Source organism: Zootermopsis nevadensis, unplaced genomic scaffold, assembly GCF_977971745.1.
Source record: "Zootermopsis nevadensis isolate Lab colony 2312 unplaced genomic scaffold, Znev_1.0 Znev_ptg000024l, whole genome shotgun sequence".
Classification (NCBI taxonomy): domain Eukaryota; kingdom Metazoa; phylum Arthropoda; class Insecta; order Blattodea; family Termopsidae; genus Zootermopsis; species Zootermopsis nevadensis.
Genome location: NW_028259156.1, coordinates 348,361 through 365,511, shown reverse-complemented (window position 1 = coordinate 365,511; position 17,151 = coordinate 348,361). Strand labels below are relative to the sequence as shown.

Genomic DNA, 17,151 nt, shown 5'->3' with positions numbered 1-17,151 from the left:
AAAATCATCAAAATTTTAAAAAAATCAAAAAACGTAGGAAATCGTCCAAAACGCGCACAAAACTAAAAAATTTTGAATATTTTCAACTTTTAATTTTTTTTAGAATTTTCCGAAAATTCTTGGTTTTGTGCGCTTTCCAGAAGATTTGCAGCGTTTTTGGATTTTTCGAAAAATTTGTTCTAAATATGACCTGACCCTTCACTATCAGAACTAGACTCTGCCGGACCCCGACCCTGCTGTTGTCTACTTCACACAGTCTCAGCCGTACTCAGTCTGTGCCTCAACCGGTATCTGCTTTACACGGTGTGTGATTCACCAGGCCTCTGCATGACTCCGTCTCTGGTTAACAAGGTCTCTGCGTGACTCGGCCTGTGCCTCACCGGTCTCTGCTTGATACGGTATGTGCATCAGCCTGTTCATGCTTGACTCTGTCTCTGCCTCACCCGAGCCCTGCTTCCCATTTTCTGTGACTCACCACGTCTTCGCCTCACTCTGTCTGTGTCACACTTCTCTCCTTGCTTTCTGTCTGTGCCTCACCCGGTCTCTGCCGAACCAGGTGTCTCCACAGACGACCTGGCAGCTGTCGGGTGATACAGAGAGCGAGTCCGGCTGACACCGCGTCCGAGAGAGAAAGAGAGCGCCAGTGACCGGGTCGTGCACAGACGGTCCTGGCCGGGATATGAACTTATCGCTCAGACACCGCGTCCCTCAGAGTAAAGGAGCGGAAGTGAGCGGGTCGGCGCAAAGATCGGTCCTGGCCGGGATAGTGAGATAATTTTGATGAAAAATTTCGAAATTTTCGGAAAATCAGAAAACGTAGGAAATCGTCCAAAATGCGCACAAAACCAAACATTTTTGAAAATTTCCGAATTCAAAATTTTTGCCTCAAATTTGGAAAATTCTTAGTTATCTTCGCGTTTCACGCCATTTGCAACCATTTTCACATTTTTTAAAATTTCGATAATTTTTGAAATTTCTCAAAGGGGTACCCCTTTGAGAAATTTCAAAAATCATCAAAATTTTAAAAAAATCAAAAAACGTAGGAAATCGTCCAAAACGCGCACAAAACTAAGAATTTTTGAATATTTTCAACTTTTAATTTTTTTTAGAATTTTCCGAAAATTCTTTGTTTTGTGCGCTTTTCAGAAGATTTGCAACGTTTTTGGATTTTTCGAAAAATTTGTTCTAAATATGACCTGACCCTTCACTATCAGAACTAGACTCTGCCGGACCCCGACCCTGCTGTTGTCTACTTCACACAGTCTCAGCCGTACTCAGTCTGTGCCTCAACCGGTATCTGCTTTACACGGTGTGTGATTCACCAGGCCTCTGCATGACTCCGTCTCTGGTTAACAAGGTCTCTGCGTGACTCGGCCTGTGCCTCACCGGTCTCTGCTTGATACGGTATGTGCATCAGCCTGTTCATGCTTGACTCTGTCTCTGCCTCACCCGAGCCCTGCTTCCCATTTTCTGTGACTCACCACGTCTTCGCCTCACTCTGTCTGTGTCACACTTCTCTCCTTGCTTTCTGTCTGTGCCTCACCCGGTCTCTGCCGAACCAGGTGTCTCCACAGACGACCTGGCAGATGTCGGGTGATACAGAGAGCGAGTCCGGCTGACACCGCGTCCGAGAGAGAAAGAGAGCGCCAGTGACCGGGTCGTGCACAGACGGTCCTGGCCGGGATATGAACTTATCGCTCAGACACCGCGTCCCTCAGAGTAAAGGAGCGGAAGTGAGCGGGTCGGCGCAAAGATCGGTCCTGGCCGGGATAGTGAGATAATTTTGATGAAAAATTTCAAAATTTTCGGAAAATCAGAAAACGTAGGAAATCGTCCAAAATGCGCACAAAACCAAACATTTTTGAAAATTTCCGAATTCAAAAATTTTGCCTAAAATTTGGAAAATTCTTAGTTATCTTCGCGTTTCACGCCATTTGCAACCATCCTGTCAATTGTTTTGTTGACTGCAGTGTTTTAATAGCCACTATCATTTGTTGCAGTTTCCGTATGTGCTAGATGGAATTAAGAGGTGAATACTTTAATCGGAACCGTAAGAAAATATAACGTAGTCACAAATCTTTATTTTCAATTTATTGAACATATGCAACATAATGAAGTGTAACCAGTTCTCAAATCAGACTTTATACACCAAGTACAGGCATGTTAAAATACTAGACACGCCTTCTCTACCCTATATATATGACACCCATCTATCCTTGCAAGGTAGAAAAGGTAAAGTTACCAGTTTGATTAATTAAACACATGCAGCTCCACACCTTTTCTTTTTTGCGAAACTGAAATTCTGCAGCAATCAAAAAGATAATAAAATAAAACAAGACAAATATATAATGCATGTGTTATAAAGAACATTCTAATACATCTATACCACAACCTTCTACATTAAATTGCCAAGCAAAAAATAATACATGCCTTCTTGTTTCTTTTTAAATCTTCTTAACAGGTTGCAACACATCCAAGACTTTTTCAATGTTTCCATTCTTGCTTTCAAGCAGCTGGGTCAACCAACCACCCTCATTGCTGAATCCCATGGACATCATCTTCTCCACTGCATCAGCTATGTGTGGCCCTGTGAGCAAAACAATCTGCCGTCACATATGGATCTACATGGAGATATCATCTGCACTTTGTAAGCAGAACTACTCTTAATACCGATTCACTTTAAACAGGATTTAAGATGAAAGTGCATCCAGCATTACTCGCCCAGGACCGCTGCTGACAAAAGCACAATATCTTTCGAAACATATGAAGCCACGAAGCCAATGACGTTCCTACTACCTCACAGTATTCATGGTACAAGTGAAAACAGGAACCCTGACTTATTGAAGACTTCACAAGTAGTAAAAGAATTAAACTCTGCTCTTGTGAAAGACCCAACCAACCCATCTTTTGGTGGATATTATGTCTACACATCACCACAGTTGGCTGATGAATATGGTAACAGCAATCAGAGAAGAAATGCCAGAACATCCAAGACACAACAAAATAGGGAAGATGACAAACTTGTTTCAGCTTGGAGCGACAAACACAGTCATGAATCTCGGTACTTTTCATTCATCAGAGGGTAAAAAATCAACCAGGTCCCCTTACGATTATATGGTCCACACTCAAATATCACATTTCAGAAGTTTCAGAATCATCACTATTTTGCAATTGGCAAGTTTTACTGGTCTAAAGACAATGTCAAAAGGTCGTATTACAACAAACTTCTCCAATCGCTTTTCCACGCCACCGTTACACGGTTTATAACATCTGCGTATTCTTTGCAACTAAAGCCATTGTCTGTTTTCCAAGGCTGTTTGTTACTGAAGCTAATGTACTTTTTGCATGCCTTTTCTGACGGTGCCGAGAATTTGGAGCATTTACCATCACTCAGTATTGTCTAAAAAGGGTCTCGGACACAAGAGTGTTGTCATACTGCACAGAAGTGGGGGTGAGAACAGGCTGTGATATTGTTATAAACAAATGTCTTTGTAAGAGAGGCAGAAAAGATGTTTTATGGAGATTTATTTAGAAGCACTCAATATTAGACGCTACAGCAAAGTTTGATTGTAAATATATTATGTGATGAATAAATCTTTAATATTGTTCGAAGAATGCATAAATGGTCAAGACATTTCTGAATTAGCAACTGCAACTAGAACGGACAGGAAGACGAGGAGCCAGATATTCAAAAAACAAATTCAACTCTTGCAGTACTTACTTGCGGCAGGAGAGTGCTGTATGAATGCCTGTGGTGGAACAAACAAGGAGCTGGCAGGAAGAGGCATCTGCACCGGCTGGGGAAGAAGTGGAGGCTGCATAGGCGGGAGAGGAGCATGGTTTGGCAGAGCAAACACACTGGGATACATGTTGCCACTCGACACTGGCGCGCTGTTATATGTGGAGCTTGATGCTGTGGCCAAATGCTGTGGTGCAGTCGCGGTTTCTGCACCTGCGCCAGCTACAGCAGATGGATTGGGAGTGGCAATGCCTACACAACAGAAAAGTTAATTACATTTAAAGGTAACACAGGTATATCAACCACTTAACTGACAGTAAGTCATCTTATTTTTGTAAGAATATTAATATGGCAGCAAATTCCTACTAAGACAACATGTGAAATGTAAATCACTTTTATACATCCAGCAGCGGAGTGGAGTGGCCCATTGAAGTCAGTAGGACACAAAACCAAACGTACTGACTGAAATCAGTTATGTCTAAATCCAGAGCAAGTCACCCCTTACTCCAGAAATATAAAAATAACTCAGAACAAGATGATACACTACACGAGTCCTCAAACAGCACCTCGGCAGTGTGTGGGTCTACATACATTTCTGTTATACTGTATCACCTTACAAGATGATGAAATAGTTTGCACCAAAGTTAATTTCATTATATTTTTAAGTCAACAGGTATATGATTTGACGCTTTCGTCATGACTGAACTCATCAGAACTCTGATGGGGACGGAGAAAGTTCCCAAAGTGTTGGTCTGATTGTGTAACCAACTGACACAGCTGACTGACTGATGCATTCTCCCGTCACTAAACTTGCGTTAAAAACGAAGTGCTTCTTCAATTTTATACTTAGTCTAAAATAATATAAAATGTTTCAAATATATTAACTGCAAATGGGTTCATACTCGGTGGCAGTGGAGCTACAAAAAGACACAACAAAGCAATTCATAAGATTACAAAACCATAAGGCACAAGTATTTAAACACAACAGATAACCTAAAGTTGACAACTTAAGTCAGTAACAGTAATGAATTACATACGTCATGAACTGACGCACTCACATTTCATCACGACCTTCTCTTCTCTTCACTACACTTATGAAGCCTTTCCATTCTCACCCCGATTTACCTCCACTTCACCTCATTTATCACTTTCCTAACCTTCTTCCTAAAAGTACTTGCTTTACAGGAGAGATTCCCTAAAACATCCGCAGGTAGCTGGTTCCAGAGTTGGAGGGTCCTATTTACAAAGGAATATTTCCCGATATCTGTCCTTTGCTTTCTGCTCCTAATTTTCCGAACATGATCGACCCTGCTCAGATAGCATGGCCTTTGCAATCTGTCATCTATAGCTTTCCATGTCCGTTCTCCCGTGTACGCCTTGAAGAGAGCACATATATGTGCTATCTTTTGCTCCTATGATATGCAAATTTACATGCTTTCTTTTGTACCCGTTCTAACTCATTTATCTGTCCCTCCCTGTAAGGATCCCAGCACACTGAACCATATTCCAGAATCGGACGCACTAGTGACGTGTTGGCTATACATCATTTATATCGATCAAATACAAAAGTGAATGAGACATTCAGTTTTATCACATATTGATATGAATCTACTACTGCAGTAATAATGGTGTTCTAATACAGCAAATTCAGTGCGTCCCAGGTACTCAAGACATGACAGATAGGAACTCAAATGGAGGTGCATACCTTGCTGCGTGGCATCTTGATTCACAACCGTCCAGCCCTCAGATTCTGTACTTTCACGCTCAGCTCTGGGTGCTGATGCACTTGCTTCCTTCTGATGCTTCTCATCTACCTCCATAGCATTGGTCTGCTCTTCCCCAGAAACATTATTCTTCCCATCTTTTGTATTATCAGTTTTATTCTTTGCATCTCCTGCTTTTTCATCCTTGTTTCTAGTTCGCACCTCTATATCCACATCAATGCCTGTAACAAATACACAAATCTGGTTAAAATATTCTTCCACTTATAAGAGACAAGACCAACGGCAGACGACAAGCCACAACATTCTTTTTTTCTCGTTCAATTCACCTCACATGAAAACAAAGAATGTGATTTTGAAGGAATGCTTTAGGTCCTCTGCACAAAATGCATTTGATGAACTCATAATGGAAGGTACACCAGATGATGGAAGCTGGATTCTTTTATTTTAACAAAACTCGGCCTACTTATAGGCTGCTATAACCTAAGAAAAAAATTTAAAAATACTGTGCCAAATAACCCATCCATTTTGTGGATACAGAATACTGAAACTTGGGTGACAAGAGGTCATTCTCCGCTCAGTGGTGGTATCAACATATTTGGAAAAACATTTGAATCTCCAAAGATAATAGGCATATTTCTATGAAACTTGGTCCATACATAATGCATATAAGAAGTTACCTAATGATAGAGTAAAATTTCTTTTATCCTGAATTTTAAAAATAAATAAAAAACTTCATAAATTTGCATTAAAAGCATAGATACTTCCAGTTATATGAAACTCGTTGGGTAAAGAATAACTCAACAAAAATTTGAAGCGGTTACCAGTCACCGTTTTCTTTATGCACATTCCGAATTTCAACTTATTTTTTCAGTCCACATGTGAGAAATCCACATTTTAAAGAAACATTTCTTTAATAGTGAATTTTGAGATGGTAGGGGGAAAAGGAGAAGTTTCTTCTCAATGTTTAATCACTTGCTGTGCTTATCTTCATACCTTTACTAACAGCTTTGACATTATGAAGACGTGTTGTAAGTGATGAAAAAAGGTATCAGTTAATGAACAACAGATTGCTCTTGGTAAATGGAAGTTGCAACAGGCATCTTCTGATACAAAGAATATTCAATAAAACTACATGCCACGCTGCATCCAGGGAATTGTGGAGAATCTGAACTTCTGAAACCGATCCAACTTGGTAAAGAATATGAGAGACTTCTGTAAAATGTCAGATTGACACTTCAGTTAGTCCTAAGTGTAGCTGAAAAAGTGACATCCCACAGGTGGTCAATAAAGATCAATGCTGAGCTTGGTATGTCTCAACACATTTTGAAACAAAGAAGGGCTTTACTCAAAACCTGTGGCATTCTTCCTAAATTTTAAAAGAAGAAAGGTCAGTCCTTTTATGAAAACGATGAGTGCAGTGACCTGTGACCTGACATGAAGGACTTCATGTCTGTGAAACAGCACAATGAAGAAACCACACACTTAAAACCCGGGTAAAAGATATTAGTATTGTGTAAATGCAGCAAGACACCAGCTGCTATGCGTAAGTCACAAAATCACAACGTGTATATTAGTTTACATGAAGATCAGCGTCCTAAGAATCACAATACGGCATGAATGTTTGTAACACAGCATCCAGCTCACATTTTGTCCAATCCTGCCTTCACCTCCCACTTTTTGTCCATCGCATATTATAATTTGTGTACACGAACGTTATTCCATAGAACAGCACTGAGCGCCGTACATTCAGTGTGACCTTCCCACCCCCTTCTTTATGATTCCAAGATAAATGACGCAAAGCGTATGTTCTGGAATACAGACTTTCTTCCCTCCAACTAAAGTCGCTGAAAGGGTGAATTATTGATATGCTTACACTCTACTCATTTTAAACAACATCAGAAGCAAACCTGGAAAGAAAAAACAGTTGACGCTGGGAGAGCTCGTTTTATACATTTTCCATACACACAGCCTGAACAAATCAACAATGCCAATTATTATGCTCCCTATAATAAAGTTCTTGCAAAAGGTTCTGCTTATTCTATAATAACAAAGTAAAGAGAAATGGAAAATTTCTAATTCCTCCTCACCCAACGGATCCAATACACTGGCCACCGTCTGTCCGATGTTTCTCAGATACTGAATATGGGCATCTTCTTGCTGTTCTTGTTGTTTGTGCTGCTTGCTACTTGAAGGGCCAGCGGAGTTATCATTAACGGGAGGTTCTTCTTCGCCTGAAAGATTTGTCCACTCGTTGAAGTACGAAGCAAGGGCTTCCAACCACCCTGGTGCTACACCATGATGTCTCCCACCATGACGCCTCCCACCATGAGGTCTCCATGGACAATGGCCTGCCTCAGGCTCCCACCCACTTTTGTGTGCTGATTTTGCCAGGTGATGGGCCAATCGTCTGCCAAAGTGAGGACGCTAAAATCAAAATGAAAGCCAGTCAGTCAGTCTGCAACACCTACGGACACGAAACGTTTAACATTCTGGATTGGTACAAACAAATTGTCAAAAATTAGTCTAATCAAAGTCAATTTATCTCAGTGTCTCTACTGCAATGTATGAATTATGTACCATTTAACTATATTTGCACAATACTTGTAATAAATAAATTCTTTACATATATGAAAACTCAAGTTTTGCTTTACATACAAAATGATTCGAACCGACTGAATGGAAACACCACTGGTTAATAAAACAGCATCTAGCATACCGAGGTGTCAGGAACACCAATCAGCATAATGACTGCACTTGAATAAAAGCAATTTAGTCAGTAACTTGTACACCAAGCCCGCAATACACACATTTCTTCAAACACTGATTACCAAGTACTTTTAATGACAGTAATTCAGTGACCCCTGGAGGGCACGGCAGTCGATCACACCAACACAGTTTGTTAGAACTAACAAACTGTTTCTTGCCTGCATATGCATCATCATACAAGTGGTCCAAGGCAACAGAACCATTCAATGTTATTTCATGTTTTTGAACCCCCATATGTGATGACAACATCAATGACAGTTTTCTGTTACCGATTTATTTTATAAATACTTACTTTTCAGTATGACAGACACCAGATGCAGACGGACAGTATGATGATGCAAAATACTGAGAGTACGGTGCAAACAAAGACTTGAGATCCTGCATACTGCTTCCCTTACATTTTTAGCATTATTATTTATTATTTATAATATTAAATTGTGGTTTTATTTTGTCAGAAACTAACGATGTCACAAAATTAATAAGTGATTGTGTAATTCTGCTATTTCACAAAAAACCCATGTATTTAAAAAATACGCAATCCATGTTCCTCCCCGAGAGTGAGTGCAGCCACACAAAACAACAGGCAAAATTATTGTTTTATAAATTTTAATCTTTAGGTTCTTGGAAATCAGACGGAAAGACAAAATATTTTGAACCGAGAAGTAGCAAGCATTTCTGGAATTGAGTCTCCTCCCAATTTCTTTGTGAATATCATTTTGATTTGTTATTGTTATTCCCAAATATTTAAACTTTGTCACACTTTCAACTTTGAAATCCTTAAAATGAACATCACTTACCCAAGATGTGGGGACTGGTATGCGTATCATGCAGTGCTCAGGATGATGACTCTTGCTCTCGCAGGTGGCGCAAAGATCGAAGTCAGGGCACTGAATGCACTTGTAGCGAAACCCTTGCACTGCCTTCTCACACACATCACATGCCACACCGACATGCTGATGCAGACCTGAGACAGAATTATCACACTTTACTGCTTAAGCTGAATGTGACAATAAAAAGTACTAAAAATTCCAACTTTTATCACTAGCCAAACTGCAATAGCGAAGAGAGAAAGCACACGTTTTCAACAAAGTTTAATCACAAACAGCAGAACTCAAGCAAACTTCTCAATTCAACTTGCTGTAACATTTTCATTTGAAATACAATAAATAAGATATTCTGATTATTGCGTAACAACAATAGGTAAAAGTCTGCAAGTGCGGTTGGTAGCAAAACAGGTGAAACCCGATTTCCCACTTGTAAAAGGGCCTCGCTGTATAATCTGTTTAGAAAAGAGATTGTCAAACCACCACTGATAAGGCTGTACAGAAGCAGCCACTGGGACTGATCCCTTCCCCACAGCCCACTGAGACAGACCACTTAGTTCTCTGAAGCCAGCATTCGATGGTGGCAACTGCAAACAGCATCACATTCAAAAACTGATCCTAGTGGCACTCCATTTTCCTGATAACTTGCAGATGAGATATTCACAAGGACAGAAATAATGGGCCTGGATAGTCCCAAAGATTTCACCAGTGAAAGGTTCTGAGGACGCCATAATTCAAAGTTGTGCCATGTGGCCTCTCCAGGTCAAAGAAGATGGCAAGAATGTGCTGGCATAGGATAAGGGCATTTTGTATGTATTCCAGGTTCACAAAGTGGTCAAGGGGAGATCTATGGCATCAAAATCCACACTGGGACTTTGAGAAGCGGTTTCAGTTCTCCGTGACCCTAACAAGACGACGGTTTGCCATGTGTTCCATTGTCTTGCACAGGCAACTAGCGAGGCTGATTGCTCTGCACCTAGTTGCCAGGGAGCAGTCTCTAATGGCTTTCGCAACAGGGATTACAGTTGCTTCTCTCGTGTGTGTAATTTCCACTAGTGCAAAATTAGTTTAATATTTTGCACCATGACCATGGTTATGATCGTTAACAAACTACGCACACCTTACAGAAGAGAAGCAATTATTCACTCAACTAGTCAACAGATGCAACAGATATGGTCCATTGCGACTTTTCTCCTGTTTCCTAACTTTAACATTCATAGTGTAAACAGTTTGTTTGAAAGTTAGTTTGTGGGGTGCTTCCATCCACTTGCAGAAATAGGTCAAATAAGAAGTCTACTTTGAAGGCCATTAATCTGCGACCACTGTAAGTGCAGTTTCCTACTTTCTACATCAGTCTTGACACTTGTGATCAAACAAATTCGATCCTCCACATGTTAAATTACACTGACCTTGAAAAAAATGTTCATGCTGTTCTGCAGATCTAGCATGTGGGGTTACATATAGTTTGCGCACTTCTGTCTGTGATTCAGTTAGTGCAATTATCAATTCATCGTCACTGGAAATGATGATTTCATCACCATCGGCATCTGTGGACAAAGAAATAAACTAAACTTAACATGCATGGGCTAAACAGTAAGACCAGCAAGTACCTATTTGACGGCATTAGTACCATAAAAATGGGAAAATCCTCACGAAGAACAAGAAACAAAATTTCCTTGTGTTCTACACACCAAGTCTTCATTTTGAGCATGAGGTTAAACAGATAGTAAAACAAAGATATTAAACGATAAGATGAAAAATCTGGAATGTAAACTAAACCCCATGAATAAAATTAAAATGAGTAAGGAAACGTGTTACATCAATCCCCATATTTCCTGTTAATACATGAGGAAAAATGGTTAAGGAAATTTGTTGCTCCGTGTTCCATCAAATTTCATTGCTGGTTACCTTTCCATGCAACGATAAAGACACGCCCACGCAGGGATGGGAAAACTGCTTGCAGTTTCTCCTTAAGGTAGTTAAAATTGGCCACCACATTACGGTCCACACCAAACCGACGTACTTCGCTTTCATGTTCGTCCTGCAGGAACACTTTGAAAGATACTGTATTCTCTTGAGCCATGTTCATTAAGTCAGCGACACCTGAAGTTAAGAATTATTAATATTCAATTCATGTGATCTTTAATACATTTACTTAAATGACATCAAATACATAATGTATTCACCGAGTCATGAGGATTAATTAGAAAATGGATTAATAAAGCAAAAGAAGGTAAAAATGCAGGAAGGAAAGAACTTAAAGGCAGTATACATGTCAGCAACATAAATAAACCAACATTACAACCATCAGTCTTCAATAAATATTGCAATGATACTCATTCTCAGACGACAACTAAATACAAGAGTAAACCGGAATAATCAAGTCGTGTATGGTGGAATAGAAAAGGTAAAAGCAAACTCGTCCTGATGTCTGAAAATAATGCATGGCATAATGAGGACACAGACAAAGCTTCATGCACTATTAAATTCAGACAGCTACAGCCACTTCACCCCCTGGAAGGGACTAGACAGGAGGCTGGGTACAGTAGTGACATGATATGGAAGACAGATACCCCGCCTCTGCAAGGAATTGAACCAGTCACAAAGTCCACTGCCTGTCACTACAATGAGTTACCTCAGCTGACATTTTCGAAAACATTAAATTTGAAGATGACAGTGTGAATGTAAAATCTCAATAGAAATTAGTTCACTAATAGTTAATAAGAACCATGCTGATCTCCAAATGAAACAGAAGCTGGACATAAAGTGAAAAGGGACGGATACGATGACATAGGATGAAGTGGCATTTTTAAATAATTTGAAAGTAATTTAACCTGAAACCTTCAGATGAGTTATACCTGCCCCCATCATAAGGGCCTAATGCAGGGAAAAACAACACTGGATGATGAAATCTCATGTTCTCATGGTGATGAGTATGAAAATTAGTCTCATCAACCAGATGATGAAGGCAGGAAGTACAAGTGAAATGTCAGTTAATATCTACCGGACTACATGATGCAACATCCATATTGATATTGGTAGATGTATAGACCTTTAATCTTCACTATCCAGTGGCAGGAACAAAATGTCTCTTGAACTTTATTTTATAGGGATCTCAATTCCTGGTGACAACAAAGCCACCCTAAAATATATGATCCCAATACGCAAATTACTACCAATTTGTACTGTTAAGTACATCTGAAATATAAAGACATGGAGTGGTACCACAACTACTTTTTGGGAGTATACTATTGTTCCATATATTGTTTAAAAGTTTGAGAAATTAGGAAGTAAATAATTTTCCAGCATATTTAAAGAGATCTCTATTCAATCCATCTTCTCCAGGGGCTTTACGATTTTTTATTCTTTTCAGGACTGAATTTAATTCTTCTTCTAGTATTGGTTTTGTACAATTGTTATCTGTTTGTTAATTAAGAAATGAGTCTTCTTTTCTGAGTCCGTAAGTCTTGGAAATATTGCAACCAGGATTCCTTTGTTATCAGAGTGATTTTTACTTGTTCTCTGGTATCATTTTTCAACACACTGTGATTTTGTTTTTTGTCATGGTTTTGATGCAACGATTTCTAATCTTGATATAAAAGTATTCCACGTCTCTCTTTAATTCTTTTCCACTTCTCTTTTTGCTTCAGCCCTGCATCTTCTGTATCCAATTTCATCTTAAAAATCTTCAATCAAAGTAAATTCTTCTACAGAACATAAAGAGTGGCATAAAGATAATCCTTCAATACTAACTTAACTACATTCACACCAAGTTTAAACTTTCAATATCAGAGTAGTGAAAGAGTACTGAAGAGCTTGAACCCTGTACAGAAAGCACCTTTCTAACTATTAGTAAGGCCAGTGGTTGGCCAATGGATGTACTACAGATAATTTAAACACTATTACAGTTTGAAAAACTTTGTAAATAGTGGCTTAATAAAATGTTAATTTTTATTTTATTTGCTATTGTGAACAAAAGATTTATATTTAGGAAGGTTCTAGTAACTGTCACCACCAAATTGCAAAATTTGCATTCACAGACTGTATTACTGAAACAGAAAGGAATGTGACAACACAGACGCAGTACTTACCGATTTATAATAGGTGAATTAGAAACACGTCAACACAGCTTCAAACACCACACTCGTTTGATATGGCTATTCTACCTTCTTCAGCATTATATACACCTCAGACGCACTACTACAAAACTTGCAGTTTCATGTTACACATGAAAACTCCACGCCTACCAACACATGAAATGCCACCGTCAGCAACTTGTCCTATTCACAATTTAATGTCGTTCTTCAATTTATATTGGCCAACCTGACCAATGACAGTGCTGTCAAGCTGCATAGTCATATGACCTCAAGTGATACATAGTCACATGAGAATGGAAAAAACAGTGACGTCTCTTGTTTCCATAGTCGAATTGCTGCACCATTAAAAATAACTGATTAGGATAATATGTCGTTTAATTGGGGTGTTCAGAGATCTAAAGGGATACTCAAATCAACACTGTCCCGCATATAAATACACACATTATATTTAAATATCGACACTTTTCCAGGTTGATAACGCTGTGTTTCACAATGAGCGACAGCAATATCTATGACGCATTGTGAGGCAACTTTCTGCGATTGCTTGGACAGGCGTCCGCTGGTCAGAACCTCTTGCACACGTCAGAGAAACGTTACATACATGAAGCGTTTACAATGTAATATGCACGTAACACCTGAACAAAGCATTCTGCTTGCTTTTATGAGAAAGCCATACGATATAACACACAACCAGGAGTACTTTTTACGTACATAACGTTAGAAGAACTAGTGACATTTTATCAATAATTAATAGCAAATTATTTAATCGCTTGAACGTTCATAAAAGTTTTAATCTGAAGAATTTGGGATAACTGTTAATCAGCTGTTATCAGTAGCGAAGTGGTTTTTATTGAAAGAAATTAAGACCGGAAGATGTACTCATAGGTCCGAAACATGTCGATATGTCAGACATTAGGACATCACTAAATAAATTAAATTGCAAAAATTTACAAAACTCGTGTGTAGAGACGGTCAATAACATTATATACAATTTCTTCTACAACATGGCGCTGCGAAAGTCTTACGTTGTGAAATGATAAAGTTGCGTCATATTGTGATAAATATATATTTGTTTAAATCTTGTCAGTCTAATCACAATAAAGTTCCTATTAAATATTAAAATATTACTATAATTAACATTTAAATATTTAAAATATATTAAATGATGTTCTCATCGAAATGTTCGATTTACATTAGAACATCACTTTTTACACGACATGTTTCAGTTCTAAAAGAACTATCTTCAGGTGTATAAAATTATATAAACTTAAATATAATTTCTTAAATGCAACTTTTAGTCAGATGTTTATCAGATTTCAAATGATGTTTTCTTCCAGATTTTATTGTATTTTTAATATCGTATTCGAAGTTGTTCTGTATATGTACGTCGTGCTTAACATGATTTTGTGTGGGTGAACGTTTTGTCCGTCTGGAAGTATTGCCGTGTTTGAGTTCAAAAACGTACATATACAGAACAACTTCGAATACGATATTAAAAATACAATAAAATCTGGAAGAAAACATCATTTGAAATCTGATAAACATCTGACTAAAAGTTGCATTTAAGAAATTATATTTAAGTTTATATAATTTTATACACCTGAAGATAGTTCTTTTAGAACTGAAACATGTCGTGTAAAAAGTGATGTTCTAATGTAAATCGAACATTTCGATGAGAACATCATTTAATATATTTTAAATATTTAAATGTTAATTATAGTAATATTTTAATATTTAATAGGAACTTTATTGTGATTAGACTGGCAAGATTTAAACAAATAAACAAATTACGTTGTGAAGTTTAAACAATTTTCGCAAAATGTACAAAGGCTACACTATCCAAGGCCGATAATAGAAGATGATACTTTACATCGTGGGCAAGAATCAAGAGATGTGTCCCTTAAAAAAGTTTAAGAATTTCAGAAATAGTTGCAGTAGATGTTTTTATTTGTAATCTATTACGACAGCACAGCAGCACTACATCTCAGGGGGTTGAAGTTTGATGCACTAAGAAGCAATTAGAAGACTGTACGACGGAAAGACAATGAAAGTTGTACACAGATCTTAATAAGGCGAGATGGATCGTAAATCAAAAATGAAATTCACAGCGTTAGGCATTCCAACAGTCTTTTGAGGAAGACAATGCCTGGAGGATTTGGAGGACTTTGTGGCCTGGAAATTATCTGGGTCCGGTTTCCGCTACTGTACACCCTCCCCAACACCTTCATCCCCTGAAAGGCCTGCTCGGTCATGTAGGATTGAAATCAATATCGCTTCTCCACACGTCACAAACTCACCCCGTTCCTCTTTGCCCTCAGCCCCCTTCCGCTCTATCAGTAGTGGAACCCCACCCCCAGTAATGACACTTTCGCAGCACCAAACACAAACACTGCTTAGAGCATATAATTTGCAGATCAATAGCGGAGTGCTGGGTGTGAAAGCCTCGGAGTGGACAGTGCTCTTCAGCGGCTGCCATGGACAGAGTTTGTGGCAGTAGATACTAACAACATTCCCTCTTACTTGAAAACAGTGATTGTTCCTTAACGGGAGACACAGTAAACCTAATCACGTCCTCCTCCACACTGAAGTGGAGGTTGAGATAAGTCTTGTGGGACAGCGACATAAGTGGCAGGCAATCACAATTATTTAATACACATGATTAAAATATACCTCTCACGTCTAATCAAGAACTATGTAAATACGAGAGATACAGAGTCGCCCTCGGTGGACTACTGGTTAGCGTGCTCGCCCGGTCGAGGTCGATGGATTCTTAAGGGTGATAAAAAGCCGGTGGTTCCATGTCGTAGATCTACGGCATGTAAAAGAACCTTACGAGCATGAACGAGATGTTTCGTGAGCAAAATACAGCGGCCATTTCTCACCCAAAAGTCTCCTGATTAACTGATAGAAGGCTCCGGCAGTCAAATCAGGATTGAGTAGAAATTGTGCAGTCAGTGGGCAAAGAAACATCCGAAAAGGAGGCGGCGGCGGCGAAAACCCACAACAGGGTTTTAGTGCCGAGAAACAAACGAGAGATAAATAAGAAGTATTTGTAGCCTTCACATTAAAACATGTCATGTTACTTTCCGTGTTTATACCTTTCCTACTTAATTATTCCCAAACTTCCTCCTCGCTTTCCTTTCTTACAGTCGACGTTTCTTTCGTGTATCGCTTTCTGTACTTCACCTTCATTCTGATTTAACTGAGTTTTACAACAATTTATTCACGTAATTTTATGTCAATCTGTGTCCGATATACCTATCAGTTTGAAGTACATTTTAGAAAATATTTGACGTTAACACACACACAACGGTAAATATCAAATACCACAACACATTTCGGCCATAAGTTTTGGTCCATATTAAATGACCCATTCTTTTGACAGAGCGGCCGTAAACAACTAACTCGAAATTTAAAGGTGGCAAAAATACATCGACACTCCCGGCAAGTCAATAATTACTTGTCTGCTTTATTAACCCTCTGAAGTACGAAGTTCATCTAGAAAGTACCTAACACAAATAGAATTGTCGCCATTACTAACACCATTTAATGTGGTTTAATAAAGTTACCAGCTTGTTATTATAATCATACGATAGGCATACTTATAATTACCTAAATTTAACGTAAACGGTACACACAGTTATTCAAAGCTTCAATTCTACAAACCAGCACTAACCTCGAAACTCCCGAGGAAGGACTTCCAAAATTCACTGTCTAGGTGGCTGGTCTGTACGCTGTTACGATGAGAAAAATCGATATTGCTATAGGAATCGAGCACCGGGCGCCAAGTCCGTGGGCAGCTGCCTTATCGACTGCGCTGAAATGTACTTCACAGCATCTTCTTCCTTCTTGTCTTTGATCCCTTCATCTTTTCACGAGAGTCGTTTTCCGCCAGCTTCGTCAAAAAAGTTCGACGTGAACACAGAATAAGTGACATCCAGATTACGTAATTTCCATCTTACTCGGTGACTTTAATTTTTTCTATTGTATTAATTACCTTC

At 38.8% G+C, this 17,151-nt stretch overlaps 1 protein-coding gene across 3 annotated transcripts; it reads right to left on the bottom strand.

Moving 5' to 3' along the window:
• Nucleotides 1–2,061: 2,061 nt before the first annotated feature.
• On the bottom strand, nt 2,062–16,957 carry ref(2)P (refractory to sigma P). 3 transcript variants are annotated; one of them, XM_022065730.2, is made up of 8 exons: nt 16,827–16,957; nt 10,962–11,156; nt 10,463–10,600; nt 9,027–9,193; nt 7,551–7,887; nt 5,445–5,684; nt 3,722–3,991; nt 2,062–2,587 (listed from the first exon to the last, which is right to left on the bottom strand). In XM_022065730.2, exons 2-8 carry the CDS (start codon nt 11,140–11,142, stop codon nt 2,445–2,447), a joined length of 1,476 nt encoding a protein of 491 aa, XP_021921422.1. In that variant the 5' UTR covers nt 11,143–11,156; nt 16,827–16,957; the 3' UTR covers nt 2,062–2,444. The 3 variants fall into 3 exon arrangements, with proteins under 3 accessions (XP_021921422.1, XP_021921423.1, XP_021921421.1); XM_022065731.2 differs by lacking the exon at nt 16,827–16,957 and adding an exon at nt 16,763–16,786; XM_022065729.2 differs by lacking the exon at nt 16,827–16,957 and adding an exon at nt 13,145–13,306.
• Nucleotides 16,958–17,151: the final 194 nt, after the last annotated feature.